Source organism: Papaver somniferum, chromosome 3 (genome assembly GCF_003573695.1).
Source record: "Papaver somniferum cultivar HN1 chromosome 3, ASM357369v1, whole genome shotgun sequence".
Taxonomy (NCBI): Eukaryota; Viridiplantae; Streptophyta; class Magnoliopsida; order Ranunculales; family Papaveraceae; genus Papaver; species Papaver somniferum.
In genome coordinates, this window is record NC_039360.1 from 218183604 (window position 1) to 218201871 (window position 18268).

At 38.2% G+C, this 18268-nt stretch overlaps 4 protein-coding genes across 7 annotated transcripts; 2 read left to right on the forward strand and 2 right to left on the reverse strand.

Annotated features, from left to right (window-relative positions):
* The first annotated feature begins 1755 nt into the window (after positions 1-1755).
* On the forward strand, positions 1756-3398 carry LOC113362128 (peroxidase 60-like). The gene is made up of 4 exons (XM_026605105.1): positions 1756-2036; positions 2146-2325; positions 2454-2616; positions 2715-3398. Exons 1-4 carry the CDS (start codon positions 1803-1805, stop codon positions 3221-3223), a joined length of 1086 nt encoding a protein of 361 aa, XP_026460890.1. The 5' UTR covers positions 1756-1802; the 3' UTR covers positions 3224-3398.
* Positions 3399-3552: 154 nt separating this feature from the next.
* On the forward strand, positions 3553-9303 carry LOC113358683 (DNA-binding protein BIN4). Of its 3 annotated transcripts, XM_026602314.1 has the most exons (13): positions 3553-3676; positions 4611-4716; positions 4816-4839; positions 4931-5050; positions 5152-5213; positions 5357-5407; positions 5900-6017; positions 6573-6619; positions 6875-6901; positions 7317-7392; positions 7554-7681; positions 7795-7905; positions 8963-9303. In XM_026602314.1, the coding sequence occupies exons 1-12, from the start codon at positions 3641-3643 to the stop codon at positions 7891-7893; spliced, it is 894 nt and encodes a 297-aa protein (XP_026458099.1). In that variant the 5' UTR covers positions 3553-3640; the 3' UTR covers positions 7894-7905; positions 8963-9303. The 3 variants fall into 3 exon arrangements, with proteins under 3 accessions (XP_026458099.1, XP_026458097.1, XP_026458098.1); XM_026602312.1 differs by having other exon boundaries at positions 4611-4839; XM_026602313.1 differs by lacking the exon at positions 8963-9303 and adding an exon at positions 8348-8594 and having other exon boundaries at positions 4611-4839.
* LOC113358684 (thaumatin-like protein 1) lies at positions 8687-10795 on the reverse strand. 2 transcript variants are annotated; one of them, XM_026602316.1, is made up of 5 exons: positions 10658-10795; positions 10328-10461; positions 9750-10097; positions 9334-9598; positions 8687-9146 (listed from the first exon to the last, which is right to left on the reverse strand). In XM_026602316.1, exons 2-5 carry the CDS (start codon positions 10362-10364, stop codon positions 9002-9004), a joined length of 795 nt encoding a protein of 264 aa, XP_026458101.1. In that variant the 5' UTR covers positions 10365-10461; positions 10658-10795; the 3' UTR covers positions 8687-9001. The 2 variants fall into 2 exon arrangements, with proteins under 2 accessions (XP_026458101.1, XP_026458100.1); XM_026602315.1 differs by lacking the exons at positions 10328-10461; positions 10658-10795 and having other exon boundaries at positions 9750-10321.
* LOC113358685 (30S ribosomal protein S16-2, chloroplastic/mitochondrial-like) lies at positions 10567-12526 on the reverse strand. Its single transcript, XM_026602317.1, has 3 exons — positions 12259-12526; positions 12045-12090; positions 10567-11161 (listed from the first exon to the last, which is right to left on the reverse strand). Exons 1-3 carry the CDS (start codon positions 12389-12391, stop codon positions 10936-10938), a joined length of 405 nt encoding a protein of 134 aa, XP_026458102.1. The 5' UTR covers positions 12392-12526; the 3' UTR covers positions 10567-10935.
* Positions 12527-18268: the final 5742 nt, after the last annotated feature.

Sequence of the window (18268 nt, forward strand, 5' to 3'; positions counted from 1 at the left end):
ATTGGGTTTTTCAATTTATGCTCACTATGATCTTTCGAAGAAATCGGAACTATCATCAATAACTTGTTGAAAATTATTGGAGTACATCTACAACCCACATATACATAAAATCATCACAAAACAATGTTTAAAAACAATTCTACAATGTATTGTCTCAAGCAACAAAACAATCTTAGCCACATTATCTATCACATACAACAAAGTCATCAATCAATCCAAAATTATCCATCTCAATACAATTTCTCTGCCAACAATCTATCCTAGACATAATACCTATTTATTTAATCGTCCATCAATACAAAATAATCAATAACAATATCATATCTAAATCAAAAATCAATCATAAACAACAACCACTTTGATTCAATCAACAAAATATGATAAATTCAATCAACAATGTCTCAAATGTTCAAACAACATACAAAGAGACATTATAATCAACCTAATATCTCAAATTTAATCATAATCAAAATCAAATTAAATTTAAACCCTAAAATTATAAACACTCACCTTGGAAGATTTTGCTGATGAAACTCGAAATTGAAAATAGCAAATAGTTCACCGGGTAGTAAGGAACAAACCCATTGAATTTTAGCTCCTGAATCGCACCCAAGAGTCTTGAAATCGAAAAGAGGTTGTAGAGAGGAAAAAAATAGAGAAGAAGAAGGAAGAAGAAGAAATTGCCGAGAGACCTTGCTTCTGATGACTTATACCTACAATGCGGCTACTCAGTAGCCGTATCGGTCAAGTCAACGAGTTGACTTATACGGCAACTGAGTAGCCATATCGTGTAGGGAAGGGAAAAAGGGCACCATAGTGAGGCTGCCTTCCTTGTGCTATTCCTTCCCTTTATTTGAGGGATAGGGAAGGGATGACCTACACCATAGTGCTTGGCCTAACTTGATAAATTAATAAGGGAGCATTAATTAAATTTCCCTAAATTTATGGCTATATGGTTAATTTGATTAGAGTGTCTCTAATGGAGTATGAGTATTTATCATATATGGAGACCTAAGAAAAGGTATTTAATAACATAGAATCCAAACACAGATCTTGTTTTGATAAGCATCTCCAGTAGTAGTTGTATCCACATCTATTTTGATATACTTGTCGCTTATTTATACAAAAAATAATTCACAAAATCTAAAAATTAATTAAAATAATAACAAACGGATGACGTGGGTATGAATGAGAGTCTCCAAAAATCCATACTCTCTTCCAAACTCAAACTTGCACGTCATATTAAGTTTTGATTATCCAACCACCACCGGAGAAGTTTTTTTTGTTGAGAATTTTTAAAATCCTAAATAGCATCAATATTTTTTAAAACCCATACTCCATTGGTGATGCTCTTAATAGTTATAAAAAATCTTGCGGTTTAAAGTTAACGAAGAAACCCGGATTCATTTAACCGTGAGTATCCTCAGATATGTGGAGGTATCTGCAAATGTAGGTTCTTTAAAAATCCATTTGCAGCGTAAGAAACATCAATCTCTGATTCTAACCTAAGGAAAGTATTTAGTTGCAATAGGGTAAAAAATTAGTCGTTTATTTGTACACCTGTATGTTAATATATGTACATATACACTAATGAGCTCCACTAAATGATATTTCCCCCCAAAAAAAATTAAAATGATTTTATGAAACAATCAACTTGATCGTGCAAGGCAGTCATAACTTTAGTCAAATCTCATACTCTCTCTATAAGAGGAAAAGAGATTTGTTGATGACAATACCACCACATTCTCTCCTCTCTAAGATCCAAACAAGCAAATCTCTCATTTCAATCCTTCGAAAGAAAGATGAAGGGTCTTGGAGGAGTAGTCCTTATGTTCATGTTGCTCAACTTAACAATTAGTTGTTATGGTCAGTTGCGACCAGGGTTTTACCTTGGAAAATGTAAGCGAGGAAACGAATTCTTTAACGTTGAGGCTATCATCAGAGGCGTTGTAGAAGCCGAATTTAGGGAGTCGCGTGACGGCCCTAAAATGGCTGCTGCACTCCTTCGCTTGCAGTTTCACGATTGTTTCGTAACAGTAAGACTACAATAAGTTTTGTAATCGATTATTTTGTTACATAAATTTGTTTTTCGGAATCGTTATCAAACATGCATTATAATATTTTCTTTGGTGATTTTGAATGAAGGGATGTGATGCATCGCTGCTCCTAGATGGCCCTGACAGTGAGAAAAAGGCAGATGCCAACGGTAGCGTGAGAGGTTACGATGTTATCGACAAAGTAAAAGCTGCCCTTGAGATTGCTTGCCCTGGAGTCGTCTCATGTTCCGATATCATCGCCGTAGCTACCAGAGATGCCGTCAAATTGGTACAATAATTAGCTTTACGTAGCATATCTTAATCAATGCACCTGCACTCTCCCGTTTTCCGATTCTATATATAATGTCAGTATTATTAGTATATGTTATTGATTTGAACATGAAATTATGAATGCAGTCTAAAGGACTGAGCTACAGAGTGGAGACGGGAAGAAGGGATACTGTCTTCGTTTCTAAAAAGGGAGATGTGAATCTTCCAAGCCCTTCAATTACCGTCAAGGATTCTGTTAAATTATTCGAATCAAAAGGAATTAACAAGGCTGACATGGTTTTGCTCCTTGGTATGTTATCATCTCATTGACGCCGTAAATATCAGATGATACACGTACATGCATGCAGTGTAGTAATAATGTTTTCTAATTATTTCCTCTTCAATCAGCTGCTCATACGGTCGGAATCACACATTGTGCCCAAGTCCACGGCAGACTCTACAATTTCAGAAACAAAGGCAAAAGAGACCCAACCATGGGTGATGACCTCTTCAACTCATGGTCGAAGACATGTCCCCGAAACGGTGGTCCTAATAAGGAAATAGCACTAGACCAGACACCTAACAGTATCAATGTCGTGGATACCGGTTACCTCAAACAAATCAAAGTACAAAGAGGAGTTCTTGAAATCGATCAAGGACTAGGGTTAGCCCCAGAGACTGCTGAGATCGTCCGATCTTACGCCGACGGTCCCTTGAGCAAATTCTTTCTGTCCCATTTTGGTGAAGCTATGATCAAATTGGGTCGTGTTGGTGTTCTAACTGGCAAGAATGGAGAGGTTAGAAGATTTTGTAATGCTGTGAATAATCCTAAACCAGTTCAACCTACACCAGTTCAACCAAAACCAGATGGACCTACACCAAAACCAGCCGGCGGCTTAACCAGTCTCGGATTATAGAGATCATGAACGGTTCATTCCACATTTCTGCTGATTTGAGTTTTTCATTTTTCTTCAAGCCTTTTGTGAATTTGAAATTTGTGTAATTAGGTTTTGACGCCTTAAAGGAATGTATTTTGAGAATTTGAAATTTGTATCATTTGATTTTGATGAATGTGTTATTTTATTTGTTTTTTGTTTTGGTTTTTGAGAATGTTGAGATGGACCATGGACGTAGCCCACATGGTTGCACTGTCTAACCGAAGCTAGCGGTTTCAGTCACGTGACAGACACTCATTGGGTAAATGCATCAAAATTTTGATGTCCGCAATTTAAAATCAAAAAAGTTGTCTATTTCTTCTTCTTCTTCGGAGAAAAAAAAAACCAAAGAATTGTGAAAAAGGGGCGGCAAAAATTTAAGCAGAGCTAAAGAAGAAAATGGGTGATTCTCCGGACTGGTTGCGCACTTTTGAGGTATCTCTCTGTCATGCGTTACTTTATCCAAACTGCATCTATAGTTTTCAAGATCTTAGCCCCATTTTGAGCATACTTGAGTGAGTTAGGTCTTGATATGAGCGTATTTATTAATTATTCTCTTCGATTAGAGATTCTAGAGAAATCTCTTAATTTGGAAACTGAAGAAGTAAGTTGAAGTAGGATGAAGATTATTTCTGCTTGTGATGTTAAGCTAGGTATCTAAGTGTCTGCCACAATTTATGGTGGCATGGGTTGTGGAAATTAGGTATGAAGTAAAATCGGTGGGGATTTTATGTTTTAAGTAAGATATCTTTGAGGACCAATGGAGGTGTAATGTGAAATATGAGGGTGTGATTTCTGTTGTTTTAAAGGACTTTACTGAATAATTTACAATGAGGGTAAGATTTAAACTTGCACAAATAAGTGGGTGAGAACATAGTTTCTTGGATATAGTAGAGTAACTTTTGGGTTTCATATTTGAGCCTCCTTTGAACTGTAACCTCCGTCGTGTATTACTCTTAGTGAAAGTTTTACAAGTGTGTCTTTATTTTATTTTTCCTGTCGTATATTGGGTCATGTTTTTGTTTGTCTGTTCCTCTTTGTTGATTATTTGGTTCTTCCATTTGGTTGAACAATGTTAGTCGTTGTATGTTGGGTTTCATTTAATAAATCATTATTCATCTATCAAGAAAATATAACGCAAAATATAGGAGGAGTGGTTTCTGGACCTTTTAAATTTGCAAGATGTGTGGTTCTTTTGGGAGAGCAACATAATGGGGACATGATGCAAGATCGGAGAAGTGTTCTTCTATTACATCTGATCGTTGGGTGTAATGGAAATTATGCAGTTTAGTATATTATCACTTATATACTATGAGTAGCTCATATACTTAAACTCAGTGATGGCTGATGTGTTGCATTTAATGAACAGGCTCCCAAGCAACCACTTATAGCATTGTCATCAGATGAGGATGACGAGGATGATTTCCGTCCTATAAGTGAAACTTTGGGTCTATCATCGAAATCACGAAAGGAAGATAACAATCAAGACGCTCTTATCATTGACGTTGCAGAAGAACCTTTGGTTAGTAAAGCTTCCAAATCTATGTCCAAGACTAAGAAGGCTCGAGCGGAAGTGGAAACTCAAGTCCTAGAAGAAGGTAAGTCAGACCATTAGATAGTGTTTCTAAATTACAGGATTTATAATCAGATAGTAAGTCTCAGAAACCTTATTCTTAAATGATGCGGCAGGAGAGAAGAATCAAGGTGCAGATGTTGACAAAAATATAGAGGATTCAAAAGTTAAAAAGTCTCCCAAATCAAAGTCTCCAAAAAAGAAATTGAAAGTAGAGACTCAAAGCCATAAAGAAGGTATGTTAGACTGCTTGACGGCATAACTACATTGAAGGTTGTATAATGAGAGAAGATAGTTAATGATGATTAATTTATATATTCCTTCGTCTCTGGTATAGAGACTGATATTGAAGAGGAAGCTGTGAAGGAAGAAGTAACCGAGAAGAGTGCAATACCTCATGTAAGAAGTTCAAACAGCTTCTATGTTCCCATCTCATACTTTTAGCTAGTAACTCACCTGTGAATTTGGACTGTTTAAACTATTGAAAGAAGAGGCCTTTAACTTTCCTTTTGAGTATGTTGGCTTTTGTTTCTTTTTGGCAGGGCTCGTCAAGATTGCCTTTGATGATGGCAGAGAAAGTCCAGCGGTCGAAGGTACTTTATTTTTTTTTATTTTTTTTTTGTTATAAAGTTTAATTGTATTTATGTTGTGTTCCTGGAAGTATTTCTCTGGCCAGAATATGAGCTTACGCACGTGACTATCATTTTGGTTGTTGATTTTGCTTAGATTGTCCTAGACCAGATCTAGGCATGTTTGCTTCTCTTGTGAACAAATGCTACAGAATTAGGCTATTTAAGACGGATACCAAATTGACTAGAAATAGGGTAATCTTTGGAGAAATCGATAAAAGCATAAGAGCTAGCGGGAAAGGATGTGTTCCTCTTATTCTGTTTACCTTTTACTGAGTTAGCTACATGGTTGCATGTAAATATTAGCTTCACTAATACATACAGTAAAAAAATTCTGGATTTGCATTTCAAAGGAATGATTTTCGCTGGCTGTTATGTTTAGCGCCGTTTGGGTGCCACATATATTTAGTTTTTCCTTGTAGATGACTTAATTTGTAGGTGTATATATTGGTGCAGGCACTTGTTGAATGTGAAGGAGACTCCATAGATATGAGTGGAGATATTGGTACTGTTGGACGATTAGTAATTTCAGACACACCATGTGGTAGCGGTGAACTGCTTTTGGATTTAAAAGGTATTGTGAAATCTTGCGGTTTTTTATCTTAATTATTGTTATGTTATCAAATCTTTCATGCTTGTCACTAAAGATAGAAAACAAATTAAACTTTCCATTCCTCCATATAGTATTGCATCTATGTATTATGAGTTTTTCACCTCCAGGCCCTAAAATTATATTGGTTAGGCATCTGAGTCCAACTTGTCTAAATTACTACTTGTTTGAGCTTAACATCTCAAATGCTTGTACTTTTGTTCCTCTACGTGGAGTAAGCATTTCGAAGTGGGCGTCTAGTACATGATTAGTCTGAATTTATTTATTTATTGACACCTGATTAGTCTGAATGTTATCTTAATTTTCCTAAGCTCAATTATCCCACACAATTTAGTGGCTATTCCAAGAATCAGATTCAGGTCCCCCAGAAGAAACCACACTTCCAGTATGCATGCATTTACATTTTACAACAGTTGTTGTTAGTTAGATGACATCTGTCCATTAGCTTGTCAACATTACTATCTATTCTGCAGATCTTTTGTGTAGTGTTGTTTATCGATTTATGTTTTGTTTTTGCAGGAACCATATACAAAACAACAATAGTTCCATCGAGAACATTCTGTGTTGTATGTCCTCTACTCCCTTTTTATCTTTCTAATTCTCTTGCTGTATAAATAAGTGTTTAGCCCACCTAAATTTGTCTAACACGGATTTTTGAGATGATGATATCTCAGAATGAAGATAATTGTCACCAAAAAGAAATCAATCAGAGACCTCTAACTCTAAGAACCTTTCTTTTCTTTGTTGTTGTAAAATTTAGAGCATAAATTTATTTTAAGTTACTGCAGATTTGGAAATAACAGACTCTTCTTCTTATTCAGGTTAACTTTGGCCAAACGGAAGCAAAGGTACGTTTATGACTTACTTAGGCTTTTATTGCTGTCAAAGCTAATTTTGTATATTGTTTCTTTAGATTTTATGCCTAGTCATAGAGATGAACTTTGATAGAAATATTGATCAACTCTATTTTCTTGAATTTAGCATATGTGCAATATGTGATTCCACCACAAGTAGGTCCAGCAAAATGATGTAGAATTGGAAGACATGGAAGTCCTATTCTAGATTTGAGTTGGGATATCTAGTAGGTAGCTGGTAACCAAACTTGTTAACTCATAAGACTTGAATTTATAGAATTTTGAGTCCCTAGGCTTGTGGATATTCTGAAAGTGTGTTCTATCTGCTTAACTGATGAGATTCCTTTTGGTTTATTTTGCTGTCCACATTTACTTAGTTTATTGATACAAGTTTTGTTTGCATAACCAGATAGAAGCCATCATGGATGACTTCATTCAACTGAAACCACACTCCAATGTTTATGAGTCGGAGACCATGATTGAAGGTTAAATTTCTTCGGGGATGTATTCTCGTCATGATTTGAACTCGTTTGATCTTTTGTATTTGGCATTCGATTATTTTAACTTGAAGCAAGTCATTTTAAAGCTTCAACCAAATACCAGTATTGTGCTTCTAACATATTTTAATATCATTTACAACGAGCAGGGACACTCGAGGGATACTCATTTGATTCTGATGAAGAGGCAGATAAAATTCCAAAGGCTAAAATACAAGGAGAAGAAGGTGAAGAACAAGCCAATGGAAAGATCAAGGGAAAAGCTGATAAAGCATTGGTAAGTTCATGAAACCTGTTTGAAAAAAATCAATCTCCCCCGTTCAAACTAAAAATAATTTATGATGTTACAGGGCAGTATGCTAAATTGCCATTCTATATGTCTTTGTGCAGGGCGTCAAAAAGAAGGGCAAAAAAGCAGCTAAGCCACCACCTAAGAGGGTAAAAAAGAAAGCCCCAGTTTCTAAGAAAGGCAAGGGATCCAAGAAATGAGAAGTCAAATATGTATGTCTTTGATTCCATCTGATCTAACTTTTGATTGTAAACTATATTTCTGAACTCCAAATTATGAACAGATTTAAGAAAAATGTCACCCGTCATAAATTGATAGAAGCAAGCCAGAAACACTCTACCAGCTTTAGGTTGAGTTTAGGCCTACTAGTTGATACAGCTATTTGATAACATTGAACTATGGTTACATGTAGGAAACGGACCCATAATTTGATGGGTATGGCCTTAGTGCTAAAGTCAAAGGAGTTTTATATTATTCATCCAATTTTAACTTGATTTTTGAAACTCCACAACATTTAGTTCTTTTATTTGTAGTAGTATTTCCCTTCCCACCAAAGGTACTGCATTTAGTAGGTGGGGGAAGGGAAATTCCATATCGACATTGATACCCGTGTCTGACACATGGCAGTGGTACTGCAATCTCCTTATCCTCTAGGATTTCACAGAAGCTAAAGAAAATAAAGCAGATTGAACGGGACATAGTTGGGAGTCAGCATATTTGTATTTTCTTCTCTGTAGTCCACCTATTTCGTTTTCAGGCCTTGTCCAACTCTACTGGTTCGCATTACATAGGTCGCCGCATCAGACACCCCTCCTCGTACAAGGTCGGATACCTTCAACACTCGTGTGCGAGCCATTAACAATGAGTTTTGGTTGTTTATCCATTCTGGTAGTTGGTCAATAACTTTAAATATTAGAGTTATTTGTAAGAACTTTATATGATCAATAATCAAGACCCATTTCACATTTGTCAATCATTCAGTTGCACTGTTGTGGGGCAAAAGGTTCTCATATGATCTTTGGCATCTTTGATCTCCCAAGTCCTTACATATACATTTTGCTGTCAATATTTTTAAAATTAAGCACAACTTTAGAACAGTAAATAAATACTTCACAAAGAAACCAAGATATTTACTTGTATCATTTTCTATACACTATATCGGCTTCTTACATTCTCCACAAATTTACATGAAGGGTTAGCAATCCATTATTTTTCCACTATGTTGGCTAACTTGAGTGATTTGCTAATAAGATTCTTCATAAAATGCAGTTCCTATAACTGCAGCGCAGATGCCAGAGCTCAAACGGTCTAGAAAAATGTAAGGATGAGTAGAAGAATGACCGACTTCGGGAATGCTAGATTGTTCGAAGAGGAGGGAACCACTGCCACAACCTCTCCGTAACTGTTGTCACGTAGAGGCTCAGAATTGACTCCATCATCTTGCCTCCCCATTCTGCATGGGAACAGAAAAAGATACAGAAAATTATAAATTACAGTTGGGCAAAACCCTTTTCCATGTCGGGGTTCTGTTTCATGGATAATGAGAAGAAGAAAAGTGATACTGTATTATATTCTAATGAGGATAATTATGTTTAAATTGTTCTCCTGAGCAATCCCTATTGATCAAGATTGAACCTTACCCGATTTGTGTAGGGCAGAAAGTGATGTTATATTCGATTGCTTTGCAAGTGAAAGTACTGGTGCCGTCATCAAAAGCATAGCTGTATGCCCTGGGGCAAGCCCTTTTGAAGATTGTGGAGTATACAGAAGGTCTGCAAGTGTTTGGATTTGCAAACTCACCAGCACAGCAGTACTGATCTAATGCAAATGCCTCACATGCACTCTTACAACCAATAACACCAGCCTCATTGAGACGCTGCACTACCTGCAGCTCTTTCAGGCAACCTGAAAGCAATAAAGATTTTGATATAAGCTGTTAGTTGCTGATCTTTAATTTTTAAAAAGCAGATTCAGAATTTTTCAAATAGGATACGCCAGATGCAATTGAGATTTAGTTTTTTGCTTCAGTATATTCAATGGATTATACAAAATTTACCTAGATTGAGATCATAAACACAACCAGTTGCATTGCATCCACCTATGTCTGTCTGAGGTGTAGCAATGAGAGGCAGATTATATCCATCCACGATGCTAACATCGTAGAAATCTTTGTCGTCTCCCTTCCCCATAGTTATCTCGAAAAGGGATGCTGGAGGTGTTGCACCAGCTCCGCTGCACTCTAGCCTTCCGCCGCAATCTCCTGTTTGACAGACACCAAGTCCTGTCTGATCAAATGTACAGCCTGTTCTTGCCCAAATCCTACCTGACCATCCTGGAGTCGAGGGGATCCTGACACTTAGGCCAGAACCTAGTTCAAATCCGGTAGTCAGCAGTTGTGGAGTTCCTGCACCAGCCAGCGTACCAGGCCAAATTGTATAAGGGCAGTTGTTTGTTATGGTGAACGTACAAGTATACGAGTCAGGAAGGAGGAGAACAACAAGGATGGCGAGAAAGAATCCAAAGGGTACAACGGTTTTCATTTTTGAAAAAATTGGTGGTTTTCGGTTCCGTTGGTTTTCAGGTCACCCAGAGTCTGTATTTGAAGGTTTTCAAAATGAAGAGAGAAGAACTTACCTTCTCTGCTGTATATTGACATACTTGGGTTTAGCATTTTGTGATTTGTCACATTTTGATGGCCTCAGCAAGAAGTAATCCCTTTCTTTGCCATGTCACATAGATACCGGTAGGGTTTTCACAAAAATACCAACCTATGATTGAATCAAAATCCATAAAATATATGGTTAACAGAATCGCCAGTAAAGCTACAAAAATTTATAAGAAGAAACCAGAGCAATCTTTTCTGCAAATAAGAAAAACCAGAAAAGGAACACACAGTTATTCCTCACACATGGCCATATCCTGTTATGAATCAACATGACAGTTCAAAAGTCGGAAAGATTAAACCTTATATATGGAGGAAGGTATCAAATTCTTGCTAAACTCCTCTGCAAAAAAGGTCATATGTGTGCTATATTCTCTTTTTTTAAAAACAAGATTACATTTTTTCTCTACCCTGACAAAAGTGAAACTGAACGAGTCAATAGCAGCTTCGCTTTCTTGTAGCACGGGCAGGAATAATTTGGCTTGAACGCCCAAAATAGGACACAAAGAATAATTTGGCTTGAACGCCCAAAATAGGACACAAAGACGTAGTTTTCTTGAGGTATTCATGGATTTGACTTTTAAACATCTGACTTGTTCTCAGCACTTGCGGAGCTTGTAGATTGATCACTGTTGTTAAGTTCTTTTGGAGTTACAAAACGACCAGTCAAAGGATCAATAGGGCGTGTTTCACGGGGTCCTCCTTTATGTGCCATGACAAGCATTGGCGGTGGAGGTAATACTCCAGCTCTGAAGAGAATACGTTGAACAGGATCTGATGGTTGGGCACCAACTGATAACCAGTATCTGTGAAATGCAAATGAGAGATGATACTAGATTGATCAGTACAGAAATAACTTTCCATGTCAAGATAGAAATGTGGAGGTAATATCACGATAAACATGTTTATACCATTTTATAGCTTATTAAAGCATGATAGAGCTTGTGCGGATAGATAAAGCAAATGGATACAGAAACAGCATAATCTTACAATGTTATTACAGACCAAGACAACAAAAAAACGCATGAAAAATCAGATACATGTTTCAAAATTGACAGCCCAACCTGCAGGAAGGGAGCAAAAAACACTTTTCAAAATCATTTCCTACAGTTACATTGTTCATCCTCCTATTCTGTCCTTCTCATGCAAACAAGTCTCCCCGCACAGACAATTCACTAACTGAATCAAGATATACTATCAGAGATTCAGAATGAATCTACTCTGGACCTACGTAGAAAAGAAACAGCAGCTTTTGATGCCCGTTCAGATTGATGTTTTCACATTACTAACACGTAACCTAACTGCAAATACTTCCACTACTTGAATGTACTGAACTGTTTGATCTATTGATTCTTTCAGGATTCTTGAGATATTTGCACTAACTGAGATGCTTTAATACTACTGGTGAGGCAAGGCAAAAGAAGCCGAATCAACTATTAACATTCTTACATGTTCATGTACATTAACCTAAACCAGCCGAAAGCCAGGCAAACTCGTATTATATAAACGAGCAAAAATCAAAACTGCAAACAAGGCACAAAACAATAAGTGAGAAAGCCATAGTAACAAAATTGAAGAACATGATCCCAGATGCAAGAAAAAGACCGAGTTTTTATAGACAGATCATAAAACATCCAACTGAAATAAAGAGACAATCAATGATACAGTTAACATAAAATTGGTACTTACTTGACTCTATCAAAATTAAGACCCATTCTCTTACCACCATCCTGCCCTAGAAGAAACCAACACCGTAAAATCAAGAAACTCGTTAAAATTGAGAATTTTTCACTGTGAAAACAAAAATCAAGCGAAGGGTATAAACAAAAATACAAAATTGAAACAATTGGAGTGACAAAAATAAGATTGTTAATCATTTTTTTTTATGAAAATGAATACATACCAGGTAACGGATTGTAATAACCTAAAACTTCGAGATGTTTTCCATCTCTTGGAGATCTACTATCAGCAGCAAGGACTCGATAAAATGGTCTGTTTTTACAACCAAAACGAGCTAGTCTTATTCGAACCACCATTTTCACACAAATTCAGGTACTCCAATTTGATTTCCTGGAAATTTATTAGAGTGTGGAACTTTCTGTTTGAGTTTAGGGTTTTAGCTCAGTTTTACAATCGAAGAGGTATTGGACTGTGGTGTGGCCTGGGTGGGATGGGAAAGAAAACATTTTATACACATAAGTTAGGGAAAAATATCAGTTGGTATTTTTTTAGGTGGGCCCATGTCAGTTTAGTCCTTTGGGAAAAAGCCTTTACTTTTTGATCCACAATTATTTAAAAATATTAAATGGACAAAAGTACCCTTTCGTGTTAGTTTCTATTTTTTTTTGTAGCAGTTCATTCTTCAAAATGAACTCATGTTAATTTCTATTTATTTTTTTCAGAAATCACCTATATAAACCAGAGTTCATTTCAGAAATGAACTCTATATAAAAACCTAAAAAACCAGAGTTCATTCCAGAAATGAACTCCATATAAAAACCTAAAAAAACAGAGTTCATTTCAGAAATGAACTCCATATAAAAACCTAAAAAAACATATTTTTGGTAATTTTTTTGATGAACTTCATCGTCTTCATCGTCAACAGCAGCAACAACAACAGATCTTTATCTTCTTCATCATCATAATCGACAACAGAGACAAAAAAAAAAACATTCAAAAATTAAGATCAACACCATCGTCTTCACCGTCAACAGCAGCGGCAGCAATAGATCTTCATCTTCTTCATCATCATCATCATCAATAGAGACAAAAAACATTCAAAAATCAAGATCGTAATCAAGAACAACAATAACAAACACCGTCTTCAATAACATCATCAACATCATCTTCAATTACAACACATCATCATCTTCAACGAAACAACAATAAAAAGAAAACATCATCGTCTTGGTTGCGTTCAACGGCAGCAGAGAAAAAAGATTCGAGAGTAAAGAAAAGAAAAACTAGATCCGGAAAAGAAGAGAGAGAATGTGAATATGAAAAATGAGATATTTCATATTGATTTTTGTATATATGTGGTTCCCCTAGGACCAAACCATTATTTTCTAGGACCAAATAATAATATAAGGATATTTCTGCCACTACATGATGACATTTACATCATCCATGACATCACCTTAGGACCAAACCATAATTTGTAGGACCAAAATATAAAATATATTTTTTCAAAAAGGACCAAATAGACACATGACTGGGTCAACAGGACTAGACTCTCTCTAATATATTATTCCTAGGACTATATGGTATTTCCTACCATAAGTTATCATCATCCACGTGTCAAGACGATTATACGTGGAGGGAAGACAGCTCTTGAACATCGAGATAGGATGCAATGTTCTAACACCCAAGGGGCATCCATCATCTACATCAATTCATCATCAGACCCATCCAATGACAGAGGATCAAGGGGCACCAGGAGAATGAGCCACCGCGAAGTACCATAGAAGGATGAGAGATTTACTTTATTCCATCTCGAGGAAGATCCACGATCAGGGGTAGGGATGAAGTTTGCAGAAAGATGTGACAGAGGTACGAAACAGTCGCCTGACGCGTGCAGGCAACCCCAACCACCCACATTAAATGACACAAGTATGGGATACGTGTCAAACATCCTATGGAGGAGGAGGAGGTTTGCCTTCGTTTATGCATCATGTTGTTGGGAGACGATGGACTGAGACGAAGGTAGCATCGGGATGGCACATTAACCTAGACGATAAGGATTGTTGTACTCCAAGTACGAGACCCATAGAAGAAGATTATATATACCCCTCTCCACTAAGAGAGAAGGGGTCGACCATCTTTTAGTTGGAGGATAAGAGAGCTCGGGAGAGAGAAATAGGAAGAGTAAGTATGAGTTTTATTCCCCTCCTAGCTTCGTTCCACATACAAAGTCATTTGACTACTCTTGTAATCTTTGAACACATAGTGAAACACCAACCCCCGTGGACGTAAGCCTTAGTGATGAACCACGTAAATTGTTGTCTCATTTACTCTCTACACTTTACTTTTCGTACTTAACTGTCATTTGTGCCCATCATAATGGAGATTATGATGAAAGACGAGGACGGTCCCAAAGGCTCAGAGTCTCCCTTATCAGAAGTTTTATTTATATTCTACCCTCTATTAAATTTTGGTTATATTGCGAACATTGCTTGTGGAGACGAAGGTACCATCGTTATTTTCGTGTTCACAATCTGGCGCTAGAAACAGGGACTTTGTCCCGGTAAAGGATTTATTTTTCCCTGTGATTTTACCCTGTTTTTGGTCTCTCAGCGTTGTTCCCTCATAATAGTGTTTTGAGTAACTTGTCATTGTTCTTCCTTTCGAAAACCCTTATCGTATCTACGTTTTATATTGCCGAAACGACTCGGATTTAAGCCTTAGAAACCTTTCCAGCACCTTCTTTTCTCTGAGTGCATACCTTTGTAAACAGTTATTTGAGATTTTATCATCTTTAGGGTAGATCTGTGTTTATTTAAATAAGATCCACCTGCATTCACGATGTAATTTAAAACCCATGAGTAGATCTATATTTGCAATGATTGGATCTATACTTTGTTGAAAGATTTTTCTCCAAAACCTCGTTTTCCTTGAAAATCTTTAAGTATACATTGGTGTTGACGTCTTTTCTTATCAGATTAACTTTGCTAACCAAATCAAGGTGGATTCTGTTTCTCCGACGACGTTTCGTTTTTGCAGAGAATCAAAGATGGAAAAAGCAAAAGATGTGGGAAAAATCAAGGTATCGTCAAAAGAAACACCAAGGACGACCCCAGTTATGACACGTAGCAAAAAAAAGGGCGAAAATCTTAAAGCAGACGACAAGAAACAGGATGGAGCAGAAAGCTCGATGCTATTGGATGCAGGCGTGATAGCCGCAGCAGCGTTGAAAGCAGCAGCAACCAAAGCAGCAGCTACGACCCGAGCCAATGAACAGCGAGAAGGGATAGTTGAATCAGCAATACAACAACCCCTCTACGGGATGCCACTCACCAACGAGCTGAATCAACCGCTGCTAACCAACCAACCCCTTCTGATAGCAGGCCAGCCAGCACAACAGCCGATAGAACTCCCGGCTCCGCTTGCGGACCCACCGGTTCCCCTAATACAGATTGTTGATGAAGATCACACTGTAGCCGCCGGTGGAAAGATGCAAGTGGGAACCCCGAACTAGGGATCGAACCATTCAATCCAGATGATGGCAGAACTCGAAGAGTTGAAGAAAAACGAGAAGGTGTATGCTGACGCAGTGGCCCTATTAGCACAAGAGAACCAAAACCTCAAGGATATGATCACTCACAACACTCAACTAAGGGACTTGCACGATGAAGATAATTTCAAAGCACCGCCTCCTAACCAGGACCGAAGAATGGTGGTGGCCAATGTCAATAATCCTGAACCATTAAATCGAAGGGCTGCCAGAGGAGACCGATTATCCGACCCAGACTACGTCCCCGACGACTCAGATTATTTCGATAGTGAAAACCAAATATCATGACGATCCACAATAAAATACGATCACCAGCATGTGATGGAGGACCTTCGTGTTGAGATGATGGCTGAAATCAAGCAGTTGAAAGATGGACAGGGGGGGGAGACTAGAGGAAGTGATGAGAGAAGATAACACCACGCCGCTGACTTAACACCTAGCCAAAGCACTTATCCCTCAAAAGTGTCCCATCCCAGTGTTCGAATGTTATGATGGATCCAGCGATCCTGCAGCTCATCTTCGGTACTACAATCGCACTTTAGCCCGATAGGATCAAAATGATGCAGTCCTCTACAGATATTTTCCTTCAAGTCTAAAGGGATAAGCACTATCTTGGTTAGACAACCTACCACCAAACTCCATCGATTCCTACAGCTAGCTCACTGAGAAATTCTTAGGAACTTACATGTACAATAAGGCTGTCAACGCTGGAATGGACAAGCTCTTCTCATTGGCAATTGCTTACAAAGAGACGATCAGGGAATATAGCGACAGATGGCACAAAATTTGTCAAGCTATAAGGAACGTAGACCTAGTGGTCAGCATCAACTGTTACAAATGGGGATTGGATAGAATGAGCCCACTATTTGTGGAGATTCATGGAAGTGTACCTACGATTGAAGGAGACCTTCGAGTAATCATTGAAAAACACGTCAGGTTAGAAGAAATCCAGCGGGAGAATCCCAGAGCCCAAACTCAAAGATCTCATCTAACTAACTCAGTGGAGCAAACCAGCGTATCAAAAAGGGGCGGTTCGACTGAACGTCCTAACGAAGATAAGAGAGGACGAAGGAATGATCGTTTGTGGGATGACCAAAAATTCGAAGATCGGGTCTACACGAAGTTGAACACCAACTACACTCGCATCCTAAGGGAGATCAAGGATCGGGAAAACTTGGAATGGCCTTGATCCAAAGGGAAGCATCCCCCAAGGTCCGAAAAATCAAGAGATTACTGTGAATACCACTATTTCAACGAGCATCAGACCGAAAAATGCAAGAATCTCAAGATAATGATCCAAAAGTTGATTGACGCTGGTGACATCAAGAAATACCTACAGAAGGCCGACACCGAAGAGAAGAGATCCATTCATCGTTTGGTGAGAGTATAGAAAAATCCGAAGCTAACCCCATAGCAGCGTTAATATCTACTGGACCCCCAGCGGAATAAATCTTACCAAAGGATAACTCTTGGTTAGGGACCGACTCTTGAGGATCAATATCCTCGTTCCTTTGAATACGTGCGGGCTCGGTTGGAGGATTGCTCATTTCATCCTTAGAGACTAAGTTCTCACCACCACTCTTATCATCAACGTTCTCACCACCTTCGTGACCAGGAGCTCCTAACGTTCTCGGCATCCTCGTGACCAGTAGGAGAAGTATACGTACGTTCTTCATCATCGGTAAAATCATCATCGGAATTATCTTCATCGTTCACACGACTATTAACCTCAGGAATTTTTGTCTCCTCTTCAGCAACAGTAGAAGACTGAACGGGACCAATCCTTTTCTTCTTCGAAGCCTGAAACAAACACATAATCAATCTTTGATTCCAGTGAAAGTATACATAAACCACACATAGTTATACAGAATCATACCTTGACATTGGTAGAACTCTTCGAAGGAATAACTGCATCAGAACTCTCCTCTTCATCTACCTCAGCAACGTCAACAGCGTTATCAAAATTCATACCAGAAAAATTTAGCTGCCAAGGACAGAAATCACCATAGCGAGACGGAGCACCATCTCGAGGCTGGATGTCAGCAGTAGGGCGCCATCCATGTGGACCAGGCACCCAACCATGAGCACAAGGGTCGATGATCTCAAGGGGAGTAGCATGCCACTCATAGTCATGGTCACGTTTGAGTTGCTCACTCTTCGGAAAAGGCTTAGGATTTCCAGTTTGCTAAGTACTAGGGATATATCGAAGCTTTAAGTCGCTCACTTCACTCAAAAAACGGACCTCACCTTGAGAGGCTGCCATCGTCCGAAGACCGACGCTCCATGGCTTCCGATTCCTAACATTGACGTAATCTCCAAAAGAAGCATTAAAGTTCTCAGGGGTATGCCAATCTTTCTCCGCAAGATTAGGAGTGTAGCAGGTCATCATCGTTTCTCTATGGCTCCGAAGATAACACTCTTTAAGCGTCCGAAGATAATTCCCACTCAATTGGACTATCGAACGGCAGTGGGTATGAGAAGTAGAACCCTCGCGGTTCGCCAAGGCATTATAGTAGAAAGAGTCGCCTGATTTGTACAAGGGTGACATAAGACCTTCCCCGAAGGCCCTCACGGTCGTCAGCAGATGGAAAGCGTCGTACTTGTAGTTAACGATCATGTCATAAGTAAGATCGTCCCCTTGATTGTATAATTTAACATCAAAAGCTTCAAGACCATGCTTTGC

Excerpts from the sequence above, each read along its gene's own strand:
- LOC113358684 (XM_026602315.1), bottom strand. The coding sequence starts at position 10,233 with ATGAAAACCGTTGTACCCTTTGGATTCTTTCTCGCCATCCTTGTTGTT. Across the intron at positions 9,599-9,749 it reads TGTTTATGATCTCAATCTAG|GTTGCCTGAAAGAGCTGCAG; the intron begins GTAAATTTTGTA and ends TATTGCTTTCAG. Across the intron at positions 9,147-9,333 it reads TTCTGCCCTACACAAATCGG|AATGGGGAGGCAAGATGATG; the intron begins GTAAGGTTCAAT and ends GTTCCCATGCAG.
- LOC113358683 (XM_026602312.1), top strand. The coding sequence starts at position 3,641 with ATGGGTGATTCTCCGGACTGGTTGCGCACTTTTGAG. Across the intron at positions 4,840-4,930 it reads AACTCAAGTCCTAGAAGAAG|GAGAGAAGAATCAAGGTGCA; the intron begins GTAAGTCAGACC and ends ATGATGCGGCAG. Across the intron at positions 5,051-5,151 it reads GACTCAAAGCCATAAAGAAG|AGACTGATATTGAAGAGGAA; the intron begins GTATGTTAGACT and ends TCTCTGGTATAG.
- LOC113362128 (XM_026605105.1), top strand. The coding sequence starts at position 1,803 with ATGAAGGGTCTTGGAGGAGTAGTCCTTATGTTCATGTTGCTCAACTTA. Across the intron at positions 2,037-2,145 it reads TTCACGATTGTTTCGTAACA|GGATGTGATGCATCGCTGCT; the intron begins GTAAGACTACAA and ends TTTTGAATGAAG. Across the intron at positions 2,326-2,453 it reads CCAGAGATGCCGTCAAATTG|TCTAAAGGACTGAGCTACAG; the intron begins GTACAATAATTA and ends TTATGAATGCAG.
- LOC113358685 (XM_026602317.1), bottom strand. The coding sequence starts at position 12,391 with ATGGTGGTTCGAATAAGACTAGCTCGTTTTGGTTGTAAAAACAGACCA. Across the intron at positions 12,091-12,258 it reads TTATTACAATCCGTTACCTG|GGCAGGATGGTGGTAAGAGA; the intron begins GTATGTATTCAT and ends GGTTTCTTCTAG. Across the intron at positions 11,162-12,044 it reads CTTAATTTTGATAGAGTCAA|ATACTGGTTATCAGTTGGTG; the intron begins GTAAGTACCAAT and ends TGCATTTCACAG.